The sequence below is a fragment of the Alosa pseudoharengus genome, unplaced genomic scaffold (genome assembly GCF_046254945.1).
Source record: "Alosa pseudoharengus isolate Yale_2024_CS ecotype anadromous, Long Island Sound unplaced genomic scaffold, YU_APseudo_1.1 YU_APseudo_1.1_scf_4, whole genome shotgun sequence".
In the NCBI taxonomy this organism is placed as follows: Eukaryota; Metazoa; Chordata; class Actinopteri; order Clupeiformes; family Clupeidae; genus Alosa; species Alosa pseudoharengus.
This window is the reverse complement of record NW_027468774.1, coordinates 9195762-9211377: the sequence shown is the minus strand read 5'-3', so window position 1 is coordinate 9211377 and position 15616 is coordinate 9195762. Positions and strand designations below refer to the sequence as shown.

Sequence of the window (15616 nt, the reverse complement as noted above, 5' to 3'; positions counted from 1 at the left end):
ATCGAGGTGGGCATCACCCAGGAGCTGAACGTGACTGTGATGCTGGAGAACACGGGGGAGAACTCCTACAATACCCACATCTACTTCACCTACCCCCCTGGGCTCTCATACAGGACATTCAAAAAGAACAAGGTGTGTGTGTGTGTGTGTGGGGGGGGTGTTAGTGAGTAAGTTAATGAATAGCCGATGGTTTTGTCGAAAGTGACTTACAATGACATCAATCAATAAACATAACATTAACATAAAAATGAACTATTTAACTCATTGAGTGCCAAAAACGTAATATTACGTTTTTCCTTCCCATGCGTTGAGTGCCAAAAAACTAATATAAAATATTACGTTTTTAGCTTTTTTTTTAAATTACGAAACTAGGCACTCTAACACACCTTATATGTGATTTTGGGAACTCTGTGATGAATGGAAATTAAATATATGACGATCGAAAACTCATGAAAACGCACAATCTGGACATTTTATCATAACTCGGTTGCCGCTTTGGGTCGAATCAGTGACGCATGCACGTCAGGTCAAAACCAGGCCATTTTCGTGGGTCTATCACTAGGTGGCAGTCTCGCCAGGTCTCGCTGATTACTTCCCGGAAAGTTTACAGGCAACACTTCATATTTCATTAAAGATGTTATCTCCATTTCTAGAAAAAAACAGCGATTTTGATGAAAACTAGCCACTGTTTAGCTTGGGATTTCTCAGGAACAGAGGCGTGTAGAAATACACGGTTTGCACCCACCGAGAGCTTAAAGTCTCACCTTTTAAACGAGCCATTGTATGTGTTCATAGCTCATCATCAATCATCAACAATGGTCTAGATTGCTGGCACTCTAGGACAAAGCTTCCGAAAACAGCTTGGCATTCAATGAGTTAAATTACAGTTTTTCTCGATCGTTTTGATGCTTGTGTCAACTCTGACATCACATTCTCAAAACAGTTAAAGGATAATTCTGGTATTTAGCACTTTGAGTCCCTTTTCTGGTTTGTTTTGGATGAACTAAAGTGGTGGAAACCGAAATTTTGACTCGTTTCACAGTTTCAGAGTGGCTGGCTTTGGGCATGCACAAACATGTCCTTAAAACAACCCTTTAAAACTGTGCAACTCACCGAGTGGTTAGTGATGTTCGTTGATGTTCCAAAACAAGTAGTGTAGCGAAATACAGTTTCTGTCTGGCATTTTGAAATACAGTTTCTGTCTGGCATTTTGTAAAATCCCATTGATTTCTGTTGGAAGACTCATTGCTCATTGATATTACTGTGCTACCGGAAACGGAAAGGGGGTCTGTTTACATTTGGTTGTAGTCTTTGTTTTCTCTGGATAGGTAATACTGACAATCGCGCAAGTGTAGAACCGATCATGTAGTGTCGTAAACCATCGTAAAAGACGTTGAACTTCAGCACATGCGCAAGATTATGCGCATGCGCAGAATGGATCTGGCAGGCGGTACGGATCGTGTACTGACAGTCTTTCCCCTGCGAGACCTTCTTGTACTGTATATGCTTCAGACTCAAATATTGAGCGGAAGTTTATACGCGGTTGTGAGGTATCTGAAAAATAGTTCCACAATAGCAAATAACACGGATTGAAATCACACATTGCGCCGATATATTTGTTTTCAATAATCAACAAACACCACTAACCACTCGGTGAGTTGCACAGTTTTAAAAACGAACGTTAAGGGTTGTTTTAAAGGAGAAGTGTGATTCCAGTGTGATTTTGACCTAAAGTGTGTTGAAACATGATACCGAGTGTGAACGTATGTCTCATAGCTTACCTCGGATTGTCCCCTTTTTGGAATCTGATCCATTTATCATACCTGTTCGTACTCGTCGCTCGACTTATCGTGACTAAATTCAAGATGGCGTTGAACGGTAAAATTCCTTAAGGTACTGTCTGTATAAATCGTCTTGTAAATAAACTACCAGTGCTTTTTCAAAGTTCTCAATGTCTCGTTTTAAATGTCAAGGCCCTCGGAAGTCTACCAATGAAGTATGGAGCTACTTTGAGCCTCGTAAATGGTGTAAAACAGTGATTTATTTGCATGGCTAGGCCGATGCCCGAGGCACCGCAACGAAAAACTGTTGGTAGCATTGGCTAACTAGCGCCAGATTTCTGAGTGCAGGGGACAAGCCGAGGTAAGCTATGAGACATACGTTCACACTCGGTATCATGTTTCAACACAGTTTAGGTCAAAATCACACCAGAATTCTCCTTTAAGGACATGTTTGTGCATCCCTGTAGCCAGCCACTCTGAAACAGTCAAAGGCGATTCAAAACGAGTCAGAAAGTCGAGACGGGACACATCGTCAAAATTTCGGTGTCCACCACTCTAGTTCATCCAAAACAAACCATAAAAGGGACTCAAAGTGCTAAATACCGGAATTATCCTGTGCAATGATGAGTCATATATCCATTTAACGCATGGCTGTCAGCTACTTTCAAACACACACTCACACGTAAATATTGAGTCATGCAGCTGGTTGCTGTGTGTTTGTGGTGCAGGGTCGGGTGGAGTGCACGTCTCGAGACAGTGAGGATAGAGTCACTCCTGGACTGACCACCTGTGATGTCAGCAGGCCTGTCTTCAAAGCCGGCGATAAGGTCGAGTTCACAGACACACAAACACAGACAGAGATAAACACATAGAAATAAATACATACACAACCACACAAACAGAAACACAGCCAGAGAGAGATATCCATATACCTATACACACAAAAACACACACATACCCATACACACATACAGTTTTTTTCAACTGCTTACACACTAAATCTTTGCTTGTCACACAATTTTCTAAACATGTTCTCCAAACATCATAACCTGACACCATATCTGCAAAACCATACACTAATTCTCAGTGTTTGACTCAGTTTTCAATTGACTAAAACACATTTTGCAAAACACCACACACAATTTTCTACCTAACACACAAAAATCTAACAGGAAGTAACTTGATTTCGTTCTTTAAACACAACCTATCAAAATGCCACATTAAATCACCAGTGCTTCACTCTTTCTCTTCACATGTGCAAACACTCTTTACTTTACTGAACACCATCCAATCATTGCCTTAGTATAGGTCTATGAATAGATATACTCTCTATATAGGTATAGACCCTTTCAATCTGCTCCTAGAGGATTTCCGGTTGAAATATTCAGAACCAATGCAGATACTTTAAAAATAGAGAAAATACAGTAATCGGACTTACAGCTTACAGTAATGTTCTACAAAAAGTTACATGTAACTTTATGTAAAATTTGTATTTTTACTCTATTTTTGTTTGTCCCCATGTTACAGTACCATTAGCTCAATACATTTTTCTGTGCCTCCAGAAAATTGTACAATTGTTTGTTTCTGCAGTTGAAAGGGTTTATAGGCCTATGAATACATACTGTACACGACCACCCCCCCCACCTCCCACACACACACACACACACACACACACACACACACACACACTTGTCTTTAGAAGAAAAAAAAAATCAGTGTTTTCAAAACTACATGTACATCTGGTGGTCACTGTATTCTTCTTTGCTTTTTTTCTTGTTTGCTGTAAAATACTGTATTCACAACAGCAAATTATTTGGGAAAAATCACTATTTTTGGTTTCAATATTGCTTGCATTTTTACTGTGTATTTCAACTTCTCTTTGTTGATACCGTAACTTTCACTCTTGTATGGAAATACATATAGAAAGCCTAAGACAGAAGAGCTTTAGGTTTTGAGCAACAGTGTGTACATGATGTATCCAAAATGTCATATTATGACAAAAGTGTTTGTAATGTGAGGCGAATGTTTGATTTAAACATGTGTTTTTGACATTTTGAATGTTGTGTGTCATTTTGCTGGAGATTTGAGGCATTTTGCATTTTGTGTGAGCAGTTGTGGGTTTTGTGTGTGGAGTTTTGAAAAATAGACACAGAGTTTTGAAAACGTGTGTAAACAATTGTAAAAAACTGTAAACGAGTAGATGTCCATGCTGACGCTAGCTCTTCTGATTCCAGGCAGTGTTTGTGATTCAGTATGGCATTGACAGCAGTGGACGTTTAGGCCAGCGGGTGAACTTCACAGCAAAAGCTGACAGGTATTCATTTCTCAGTGGGTTAATATCTCAGACATATGTTGCTAATAAACACTTCACTGCACACATGAGCAGCCTTATAAATGCTTCCCATATTACGTAAAATGACATTGTCTAGAACAGAGACATTTTAAAGAGCCACTAAACCAAATGGGTTTGTTTCTCATGATGTTGCCAGGGCAACAATGGTGTAAATGTTGTGAAAGGGGGAAGTGTTGGCTTACTGTAATGTTGTAATGAGCACTGACCCAAGCTCTCTACTGCCCCACAGTGGTAATGGAGAGCATGCCCCAGACAGCATAACATCCATAACCAAAGATATCAGAGTCAAGTACAGCATCTACATTGTCATCAAAAGGTGACTGTATGCTTTTACAGGAATATTTTGGGAGGAAAATGTTTAATTATATACCGGTAAATGGATATGAATATTGTGGTATAATATATCCAAATTCCACGTCGTCCAGTCGTCTGTCTCTATGCACATTATATAAATAGGCAAACACATACATAAGTCACTGATTCAGAGCGCTCTCCCTCAAGGTCTGATGACTCCACAAACTACATTAACTTCACTGCTGGGGAGAACAACTTGGCCAAACCAGTGCAGCAGAATCTACAGGTATTGTTCATGTCAACTCACTGGGTCTGTGGGTGGCAGTTTGCAGCACCCCTCCAGTTGTGATTTTGGATAATAGTGACCCTCTACCCACCCCCTCTCTGCCCTCTCCTCTATCTCTCTCTCTCTGTTCTCTATCTCCCTGTCCTTTTCCTAACATTTGTTTATTTCACTCCATCTCATTCTCTCTTCTCTCTCCCTCCTCCTCCATCATCCTCCTCTTCTCTGTACTTCAGGTGGTGAATGCGTGGAGGGACCTGACAGTGACTGTGTTTGTGAAGGTGCCAATCAAGCTGCAGGAGGAGAACATCTGGACAGATCTGGACAGTTTAAAGGTGAGGAAGAGAATATCTGGACACAACTTACCTAGTGCTCTCCCATAGAGGTGAGGTGGGTGATTATCTGGACAGTTTAGAGGTGAGGGGGGTGATTATCTGGACAGTTTAGAGGTAAGGAGGGTGATTATCTGGACAGTTTAGAGGTAAGGGGGGTGATTATCTGGACAGTTTAGAGGTGAGGGGGGGATTATCTGGACAGTTTAGAGGTGAGGGGGGTATCTGGACAGCTTAGAGGTGAGGGGAACAAAGACAGAAACAGGAACACAGTCCACTGAGAGCAGAAAGTATCAGTATGACAGATCGCCACAGAGCAGCAGACGACCGGGCTGAGCCTCTGGGCCAAAACAGAACCAGTCCAGAACCAGAGACAGCCACAGAGTGGCACAGCACCAGGTCAGAGCCTCTGGGCCAAAACGGAGCCAGAACCAAATAGTTGCCTTGTGTCTCATCAGCTACCTGATGGTGTCAGAAATAGTGGCTGTTTGCCTGTTCAGCCCTCAAAGTCTAAAGCTCCCAACCTACCACAACTTTTCATTATTGACATTTACAAGTACTACAAGTGATACATCATTACATTTCACAGTGTCATTACACATTCGTTTTCCTGCTCAGCTGGCTGCTACCATGGTAGGTCTATAGCCCACCCCAAGAAGAGAGACCTGAAGACCCTGAGCTCTAATCTGCATTAAGACAATGTGTGTTTTATAGACCACATGCACATATCTAAGTTAGATAAATGTGTTTTGTTTTAGATGATTAATGGATGTCGTACTTATAAAGACATGAAGCCTGTGGGAGATGTCATAAAGAAATTGCAAAAAGATCTCACCCTGGTAAGTTTACCATTGCTTTCCTTCCATGTGTTCCTATGCATTATTCTCATATCCTCAAATGCTTTTACTGTATGTTTTTCAACTCTGGAATGCTTTAGGACCACACAGACCTGTGTGTGTGTGTGTGTGTGTGTGTGTGTAACAGCTTGGTGTTCATGTTTGTTTGTAGTTTTCATGTGTGATGTTTTGATGTGTGTATGAAATGTCGATGTGTGTGAGAAGTGTTGATGTGTGTGAAGGTGTCTAGGTGTTGATGTGTGTGTGTGTGTGTGTGTGTGAGAAGTGTTGATGTGTGTGAAGTAGGGCTGTCACTTTTGTGAAAAAATCCTGTTCGATTCTTGAGACATAATTGTTCATTGAATTGTTCATTTTCATGTCTAAAGACGTTTCAATTTTCAACGCCAAATATAGGACAATCCACGAACAACTAACAGGCATTAGGACGAACGTAAAGGGGGCGCTTGAAGACGCACAATGGCGTGAAGTTTCGTGCACAATGACAAACAGAAGTGCAACATTCTCGAAAAACAATAAGCAGAGTGGACTGCCATAACATCAGTGAAAAACATTACTGCAGGATTCAACGTGGCTGCGTTTACAATTAAAAATGTCAAACAATATACGTAGAACTCACAACTGCACAGTTTGCATACCGCTTTGTCCTTCTCCATAGTTTGATATACCCAAACCCCGAAGTGCTTCCATATCGAACTCCTCAAGTTGTTAGGGCCTATCACTCATATCTCTCATGTCGCACAGGTTGATCGCGTTGTCCTCACTTTTTTGGCAAAACACCAGCAGCACAGCAGCCAATTGAAAAAGCTGTTTCCGGTGCGTAAAATTGGTGGGAATTTTTTTTTTTTAGCTTTCGCAATGCTAACTGCACTTTGGAATTCTTTGTTATTTTTCTGCTTGTTCCTGAGTTTTGTTACATCTATCTTTTTCATTTGTTTAATTCGTTTAAAATTAATAGTGTACATATTTGGTTAAAATCGATTCCCTATTTTAGTTTTCGAAACTTGTGTTGGTTGGTCCAATCGATTGTGCAATCGATTTTCGAACGTAAAGTGACAGCCTTAGTGTGAAGGTGTCTAGGTGTTGATGTGTGTGAAGGTGTCTAGGTGTTGATGTGTGTGTGTGTGTGTGTGTGTGTGTGTTTGTGTGTGAGAAGTGTTCATGTATGTGAAGGTGTCTAGGTGTTGATGTGTGTGAAGGTGTCTAGGTGTTGGTGTGTGTGTTAGTGTGTGTGAGAAGTGTTCATGTGTGTGAAGGTGTCTAGGTGTTGATGTGTGTGAAGGTGTCTAGGTGTTGATGTGTGTGTGTGTGTGTGTGTGTGAGAGAGAGAATTGTTCATGTGTGTGAAGGTGTCTAGGTGTTGATGTCCTCCCTCTTCATCTCTTCCCCCTTTCCCCTTCCTCTCTCTCTCCACTGTTCTCTCTCTCTTTCTCTCCACTGTTCTCTCTCTCTCTCCACTGCTCTCTCTCTCTCTCTCTCCACTGCTCTCTCTCTCTCTCTCCACTGTTCTCTCTCTCTCTCCACTGTTCTCTCTCTCTCTTTCTCTCCACTGTTCTCTCTCTCTCTCTCTCCACTGCTCTCTCTCTCTCTCTCCACTGTTCTCTCTCTCTCTCTCTCTCTCTCTCTCCACTGTTCTCTCTCTTTCTCTCCACTGTTCTCTCTCTCTTTCTCTCCACTGTTCTCTCTCTCTCTCTCCACTGTTCTCTCTCTCTCTCCACTGCTCTCTCTCTCTCTCCACTGTTCTCTCTCTCTCTCTCCACTGTTCTCTCTCTCTTTCTCTCCACTGTTCTCTCTCTCTCTATCTCCACTGTTCTCTCTCTCTCTCTCTCTCCACGGCCCTCTGTCTCTCTCTCTCATCAGGACTGTTCAGTGGCCGAGTGTAGAGTGTTTACATGTGACATCGATCTGACGGAGAACAGTCAGCGCTTCCTCAACATCTCGGGAAATGTGAGCTCTACCTGGATTGAGAAGGTAAAGAAATCACACCCTCTTTTCCAACCGAGTCTTATTACAGGGTTCCCACTCTTAAGTCTAATGTAACATTCCATGACTTCTCTCTGACTTTCCCTGACAAAAAAAGAATGTCCATGACTTACTGTAGTATTTACTAACGTATAGCATTCAAGAATATTTTACTTTTTAGAGTGGGAGATAAATAAATGCCCATTGAATAAACACAGTTGGGATACTCAAGGAAGCAGTGAAGCAAATAACCAATATACACCAGTTCTGCGTAGAAATATTTGTATAAATGTATTTTGGCAAGTAAATTTTAAACTGCTACAATAAAATTCCCTGACTTTCCATGTCTGGAATAGACTTTCCAAAATTCCATGATATTCCAGAAATTCCATGACCCGTGGGAACCCTGTTATTATTTCATGCATGAATGATTAGGTTTCAGGAATGCCTACCATGGCCTTACAGGAAGACTCCACATCATGTTCCTTAGTTGGGTGAAGCTATTAGTCTGGCACAATGGGACAGAGTTCACAGTCAGGAGGCCTTGACCCCACCGAAGCAGAATCCTACAAGGCTACACTGTAGCAACGGATTTGTCTCTAAATCCTCCCCCAAAGACACATAAGGCTAGGAGGCACACAAGGCTAGTGAAGGCACACAAGGCTAGTGAAGGCACACAAGGCTAGGAGGCACACAAGGCTAGGAGGCACAGTGAAGGCTAGGAGGCACACAAGGCTAGTGAAGGCTAGGAGGCACACAAGGCTAGTGAAGGCTAGGAGGCACACAAGGCTAGGAGGCACACAAGGCTAGTGAAGGCTAGGAGGCACACAAGGCTAGTGAAGGCTAGGAGGCACACAAGGCTAGGAGGCACACAAGGCTAGTGAAGGCTAGGAGGCACACAAGGCTAGGGGGCACACAAGGCTAGGAGACACACAAGGCTAGTGAAGGCTAGGAGACATACAAGGCTAGGAGGCACACAAGGCTAGGAGGCACACAAGGCTAGGAGGCACAGTGAAGGATAGGACGCACACAAGGCTAGGAGGCACACAAGGCTAGGAGGCACAGTGAAGGCTAGGAGGCACACAAGGCTAGTGAAGGCTAGGAGATAGTGATGGGGACGAGACCGCCTATGCCGAGTCCGAGACAAGACCGAGTCTTTGAAGGGTCAAGACCTAGTCGAGACCGAGTCCGTTGGTTTTCAAATACAGTCGAGTCCGAGTCAAGACCGAGTCTTTGAGGAAGCAAGTCCGAGTCGAGACCGAGTCCTTTAGGAGTCGAGACCGAGTCGAGACCAAGACCATAAAAACATGTCAGTTTTCATATGATTTAATATCACCCCAATTAATAATCAACAGTTAGGCCCAGGCTTGGAATTTCACCATTTTAGGGGCAAGGCCACTTGGTCTTCAGTTGGGCATATTTGGTGGGGGGCACAAAGGCCACATGTCAGGGCACCAAGGTCAAAGTTAACTATACAGTAGTAGGCTATAAAAATAATCAAAGTTGTATTTAGCCTATTCACAGCAGTAGACCTGAATCACTGTATGAAACATTACAAAAACATGAAACATGACATATTACATATTGCATAGAACTGTAAATCATCTGATCATCTAATATTTAGATGTATAGGCTATATTTAATATTTATATTTATTTTATATTTGGCCTGTTATGGAATCATGTATTGAACAATTTAAGCACAGCTCAGCTTTAAGAAACTGATGCAACCTAGATGCATGCTTAGCATTTTTTGATCATTAAGACTCCTTTCACAAACTCTTACTCAGCTGTATATCCTCTGATTTTAATATTTACCTATATCTAGGCAATATTTGTAACATTTATTTTGTATTTGGCCTGTTATGAAATCATGAAGAACGATTTAAACACATTTTGAAACCTAAAGACCAAAGTTGGAGACATGAATGTAGACCTTGCTGCAGATTACATTTTTAATTTAACCGGAACACTCTGGAACGGCTTACTGTACAGGGGACTGCTTTACACCTTTGTGTTCGGTAAGGTCTGCTGTTTATTCTGATATATGGTCATGTGTTGAACAAAGGGTTCGTGAAGTATTCCACCGAGATGAATGGGTAGGGAGATGGGTGTAGCACCTTATGTAGACGTAATGATTAAATGTAATTATATTATTTACTTTTCTCACGAACCGTTCACCACAGCAATTAGCGGCTAACATTGTGTAAAAGCTGAGAAAAAGTTCTTTCATGTGATGTGATACATGTGCCTGTGTGATGAGTAGGCTTAGCGATTGCGAGTATTTCAACTGAGAAGAATGGGTGAATTTGGACGCACTTTCTGTCTTGCCATGCACTGTGTAAAACTGAATTAGTTTGCGCTGTGATGCTAAGATTATTTTGACAGGCTATAGGCTAAATAAAAATCGCTATTAAACGGACGCAAAGCAGAATATTGAAAGAAGGGGGCACCAAGGCCAACAAGGGGCAAAGACGTGGCCGCCGTGAAATTTCATTTTGATTTTTTTTTTTATATGAACATAAAAAAAATGCGTTGGTCTCGAGGACTCGGTCTGAAATTACGAGTCCTTCTCCTCCCACTGTGGTCCGAGACCGAGTCAAGACCGAGTCTTTGAAGGAACAAGTCCGAGTCGAGTCCGAGAAAGCAGAAATCGGTCTCGAGACCGGACTCGAGTCCGAGACCGGACTCGAATACTACATCACTGCTAGGAGACATACAAGGCTAGGAGACATACAAGGCTAGGAGGCACACAAGGCTAGGAGGCACAGTGAAGGCTAGGAGGCACACAAGGCTAGGAGGCACAGTGAAGGCTAGGAGGCACACAAGGCTAGGAGGCATACAGGACGTGTTTCGATTGGTTTAGAAATCTCCAGCCACATGTGTCAGCACAATAGTACATACTTTACTACTAAATCACACATTAGGCCCGGGCTACACCGGGTCAGCAACTGAAGCGCTTCACCCGCATAGCATAGAAATAGTTTTGAAGGCTGGTCTAGTTTTTTCCGAATGTACATAGTATCAAACAAACGCTTCACCCGCGTAGCGTAGAAATAGTTTTAGAGGACTGGTCTAATTTTTTCCGAATGTACATACTATGTACAAACAACAAACACTTTCCCCTCCTCTTCCTCTTCTCAAACAGACTGGGCTCAGAGAAGCTCAGCTGGCACTGATCACCGAGGCGACGATGGAGTACGACCAAAACAAATACATCTACTTCTCAGACTCCAGGAAGCAGCCCCCTGTCTCCAAGGTAACACACCAATTCCTCAGTGTCCTCCAACGTTGCAGCACTGTCTTCATCAGTTTACTGGTTCCCCGGAATGCAAGGGGAAAAAGTAACGTGCATCATTGCTCATTGCCAGAGTGTCTTGCAGAGACAATTCCATTGTGCTCTCGCGAGAACTCTGGAATTCCAGGGTATTCTGTGTGTTCATGATGTGTAGAACACAGATGTGAGACTGTGGCTCCTGTTTCCTTCCTGCAGATCAAGACTATCGTGGAGGTGTACGACGTCCCCAACTTCACCAAGGAGATCATCGGGGGGACAGTTGGCGGGCTGATCCTGCTTGCGCTCATCACTGCAGGCCTGGTGAAGGTGAGAGAGACGAACCTCGGCTCCGGGTCAGCATCGGCCCAGACCCGCCGCTGATCTGGCTCTGAGTCGTTTGCCATTAGATGTGTACAGTGAAATCTCAGAGTAGCTCATGGCAGCTTCATTCTGTCTTTATTAATGTTTTTGTTTATGGCTTTGTTGTTGTTTATTGTAGGCGGGCTTTTTTAAGAGTCAGTACAAACAAATGATGGAGGAGGCTGCTGGACAGGACACGGAGGGAGCTCCAGCAGAGTGATCTTGAGTGTGTGTGTGTGTGTGTGTGTGTGTGTGTGTGTGTGTGTGTGTGTGTGTTTGTCTGTTTGTGTGTGTGTGTGTGTGTTTGTGTGTTTTTTGTTATTCTCAAAATAATCTTCTATTCATTTTTTATTTTATTGGTTATTAATATTGGTATATATTGAATTACTTTAAATGTTTTTTGTTGTGTTTCTCTGAGTAAGGAATTGTGGGAATATCAGTGAGGGAATGTTTTGTTGAACATATTCTGACTAATCAAAGCAGTAAGATTTTGTACAGAAGTGGGGGTTTTTCACCTCGTTGTATATAAACTGTGTGTGTAAACAAAGAAATTGTGTGAGAAAAGCTCTGTGGAAACATCAGTGTGTGTTAGACTAAGTGAGGTTTTGTGGGGACATCCGTGTGTGTTAGACTGAATAAGGCTTTGTTAGGACATCTGTGTGTGTTAGACTAAATAAGGCTTTGTGGGGACATCCGTGTGTGTTAGACTGAATAAGGCTTTGTGAGGATATCAGTGTGTTAGTCTAAGTAAAGCCCTATGGAGACATCAGTGTGTGTTAGTCTAAGTAAACCATTGTGGAAACATCAGTGTATGTTAGACTAAGTGAGGGTTTGTGGGGACATCCGTGTGTGTTAGACTAAATAAGGCTTTGTGGGGACATCTGTGTGTGTTAGACTAAATAAGGCTTTGTTGGGTCATCTGTGTGTGTTAGACTAAATAGGGCTTTGTTAGGACATCCGTGTGTGTTAGACTAAATAAGGCTTTGTGGGGACATCCGTGTGTGTGTTAGTCTAAATAACACCTTTTTTGCTTTTACTTTGTTCATGGCAATGCAGTAAAAGTTGTAGAGAATCATGAGTGCACACACCATAGGCACACACAGGCTAACACGTAAACTCGGGTCAAGTCAGGTCAGATCAGTTCGTGTCACAGATATAGAGCGCAGCAAGGTCATTTTTAATCACTAAATAAAAAATGGCATTTATTTCTGTAAGGCGCACACCACATATGTCTGTAAATTGCTCAGCCCCAGAGAATCCCTCCACCATGGCAATGATATTGCCAGATTCAGGACAGTCTGCCCTACACACACATGAAATGCATGTAGAGCTATGAGCTTGCTGTGGTGAGATACATGTCAAAATATAAGAATTTTTATAATACGCTTTTTATATTTTAATTCTTTAAAAATCTAAATAAAATCAATGCTAGTACTAATACATGATAGCCTAGCCTCTGCTGAAAAAACAATATATAATATGTGTGTGTGGCACTTACAATGACCAGAATAAATCCTTATGAATAAAGGTAGTAAAAAATGCCATAAAAACAGCTTAGGGTTCTAAGGGTTAAAGCAGTGTTTGGTTGGTTTTGGGTCCAAGACATGATTTTGAGTTGTGACTGAGATAAGAACTTGATTATGTGTAATTATATGTTTATTCATTAATATATGAATATGTGACTGTATTTCTACTTGTCTCATAAAAAAAACAATAAAGTCTTACAATAATCTAGACCAGGGCCTGAAGTTAACCTATTTGGCCACCAGCCACTGTGGCAGGTGAATTTTGAAATCCACCTGCCACAGTGGTTTTTTACCAGCCAAAATTATTTTGTGCCCAAAATAAAGGTGAACGACTCAGAAAATGCATAAGAATGGTTCTTGAACTTGTACAGAATACACATTACAGTACTCAAGTAAAAGTAAAAAAGTACTTTGTTAATAAATTACTCAAGTAGGCCTAACAAGTTACTTTTTTTGTAGGCCTACATTTTTATATTTTTGATGGACCTTTAAAGGGATACAAAAGTATCCTTTATGCCTATTTTGCTTTTCTCCTCCTCTGTAGGCTAATCATATAGTCAAACATATTTTAAAAGCCCAATTCAAATATATTTTATTTAATATACTTTGTCATAGACAGAATAAGCATTACGTGGCTATGGATTGAAAAGCAGTCTTCCAATACATTGCAGCTGATTCTTCTGCTTTGCATTGCTAGAAGTCTGGTTATAACTTAACCATACAGACAATGTAACCTAAAAACAATGGCTATATTATGGGTAGACCTATATTTAGGCTATAATAGCCTAGGCATATCCACTCGGGCAGAGCGACAGAGCAGGCTATCTGTTTTCTCAGCCGACCGTCTCATGTCATGTCCTGCAACATTGAGGCTACATAATTGAATGCTAGGCTTTTTCTAACTTGTATGCTCGATTTCCAGTGCATTTGCTTTGCTTGTAAATTAAGTTGTAGGCCTACTTTCCTTGTCCAATGTGCTTGTTGAACGATGCTGGCCAGAAATGAATATATGTGGAAGTTTCCGTGTCATGTCATACCTCTAGTCTCGTTGGCACTCTGGCAGCCTCACCAGAGATGCTGCAACTGGCAGGACGTCATTGCGTTAACTGAGTTGTTAGCTATATAGAACATCTACTTCTGTGTAGTAGGCTACATAGGCCAGCCATTACTTTTATAATCGCGGGGAAAAGTAGCAATGCTTTCTGAAGCCCTGTTTCTTTTCTACATTGAAAATGTAGCGGAGTAAAGAGTACATTTCCTACGGCAATCCCGACAGTGCATCTCCTTGCTCAGTGTTGTGTTGTCTTATTGGCTACCCGCCAACGTGGCAGGTAGATTGACAGTTTCACCCGCCAATCACAAAAGTTACCCGCATTTGGCGTGTGCCAATTTCATGCCCTGATCTAGACATACCAGCTGATCCCTCATGTTTCCCTGCTGTTATAGTGGATCAATGGATAAATGAATGACAATACAGAGAAAAGCCATATATCCATATACATACATGTTTATAAAAGTTTGGTTTTCCTGATTCTCCCCAAGCCTGGTGTCTGGGGCATCAGTCTGCAGCAGTGCTTTTAACTGAGAGCTTCTTTCTCAGCTGACTTTGGTGTTTCATCACAGACTGGGCAGGTTTGGGATGGAGATGTAGAGTATTCATGCTCACAAACACATACAGTACAACAGTACACACACACAGAGGAGAGAGAGAGAGAGAGAGAGAGAGAGAGAGAGAGAGAGAGAGAGAGTAGCCTATATTATTAAAACATTTCTGTTGAAACAGATTAGACTACAACCTCAGCCAAACCCTGACGTCACTCTGCTAGCCAGCTTCCCTCCTGGTGTGTTTTGCATGTGTTGAACTTACAGTAAGACATGCAGGTAAACCTCGGAGGAGTTTGCAGTGAAGGTATTGGAGGCCTACAGGGCAAGAGGACACACAGAAGGAAAGGAGAGGCATATGCTGCGTCCATCCCATTTCCTGCCTTTGGTGACTGGAAGTCATTCACCTTCAACGTAACACAGTTTTATTGCAGGTGCGCGTTACAAAGTCCAAACGGGCTTCACACTAGACATTAGCACTACTTACTGTGAGGAAGTAGGTCGACTCGGAAGTTGCTGCTCTCTTGGGAGTCTAGTCAGCTCCTCCCCCGTACCCATCACCCCCTCCCCCATACCCCTCAGCCCCTCCCCCGTACCCCTCAGCTTCTCCCCCGTACCCCTCATCTCCTCCCCCATACCTCATAGCTCCTCCCCCGTACCCCTCAGCTCCTCCTGTACCCCTCAGCCCCTCCCCCGTACCCCTCTCCTCCAGCTCCACCCCTGTACCCCTCTCCTGCCCCCAAACACACACACAGTCGTCCACATAGAGGTGACCAGGCCCTAGGGTTGCCAGATCTGTCTGGCAGGAGACTGCTCACCATGCACAGTGTGTACACCAACATAAGGAAGCGTTTTTTCTTCAACAATAAGCAGCTGGTGTACTGGATGTATCAATAGGACGCTCGTGGGACGGACGGCAAAGACAGCTGGCATCTCGTGATTCGTGCTCGTACCTTTGGAAAGGAGCAATCACTGGCTATATGGGACACGACC

The 15616-nt window shown here is 42.5% G+C and overlaps 1 protein-coding gene across 3 annotated transcripts in view; it reads left to right on the top strand.

The window, feature by feature from the left end:
* Nucleotides 1–13231, top strand: part of LOC143101650 (integrin alpha-M-like) — a 65641-nt gene extending 52410 nt beyond the window's left edge. For all 3 annotated transcript variants that reach the window (XM_076264775.1, XM_076264777.1, XM_076264776.1), the window contains exons 20-30: nucleotides 1–132; nucleotides 2510–2608; nucleotides 4016–4095; nucleotides 4364–4450; nucleotides 4636–4714; nucleotides 4948–5046; nucleotides 5802–5882; nucleotides 7758–7868; nucleotides 11007–11117; nucleotides 11352–11462; nucleotides 11635–13231. The exon at nucleotides 1–132 is cut by the window's left edge and continues 10 nt beyond it. In XM_076264775.1, coding sequence (XP_076120890.1) covers nucleotides 1–132; nucleotides 2510–2608; nucleotides 4016–4095; nucleotides 4364–4450; nucleotides 4636–4714; nucleotides 4948–5046; nucleotides 5802–5882; nucleotides 7758–7868; nucleotides 11007–11117; nucleotides 11352–11462; nucleotides 11635–11715 — 1071 coding nt within the window. In that variant the 3' untranslated portion in view covers nucleotides 11716–13231. The remainder of the gene's footprint in view (nucleotides 133–2509; nucleotides 2609–4015; nucleotides 4096–4363; nucleotides 4451–4635; nucleotides 4715–4947; nucleotides 5047–5801; nucleotides 5883–7757; nucleotides 7869–11006; nucleotides 11118–11351; nucleotides 11463–11634) is intronic.
* The last annotated feature ends 2385 nt before the right edge of the window (nucleotides 13232–15616 follow it).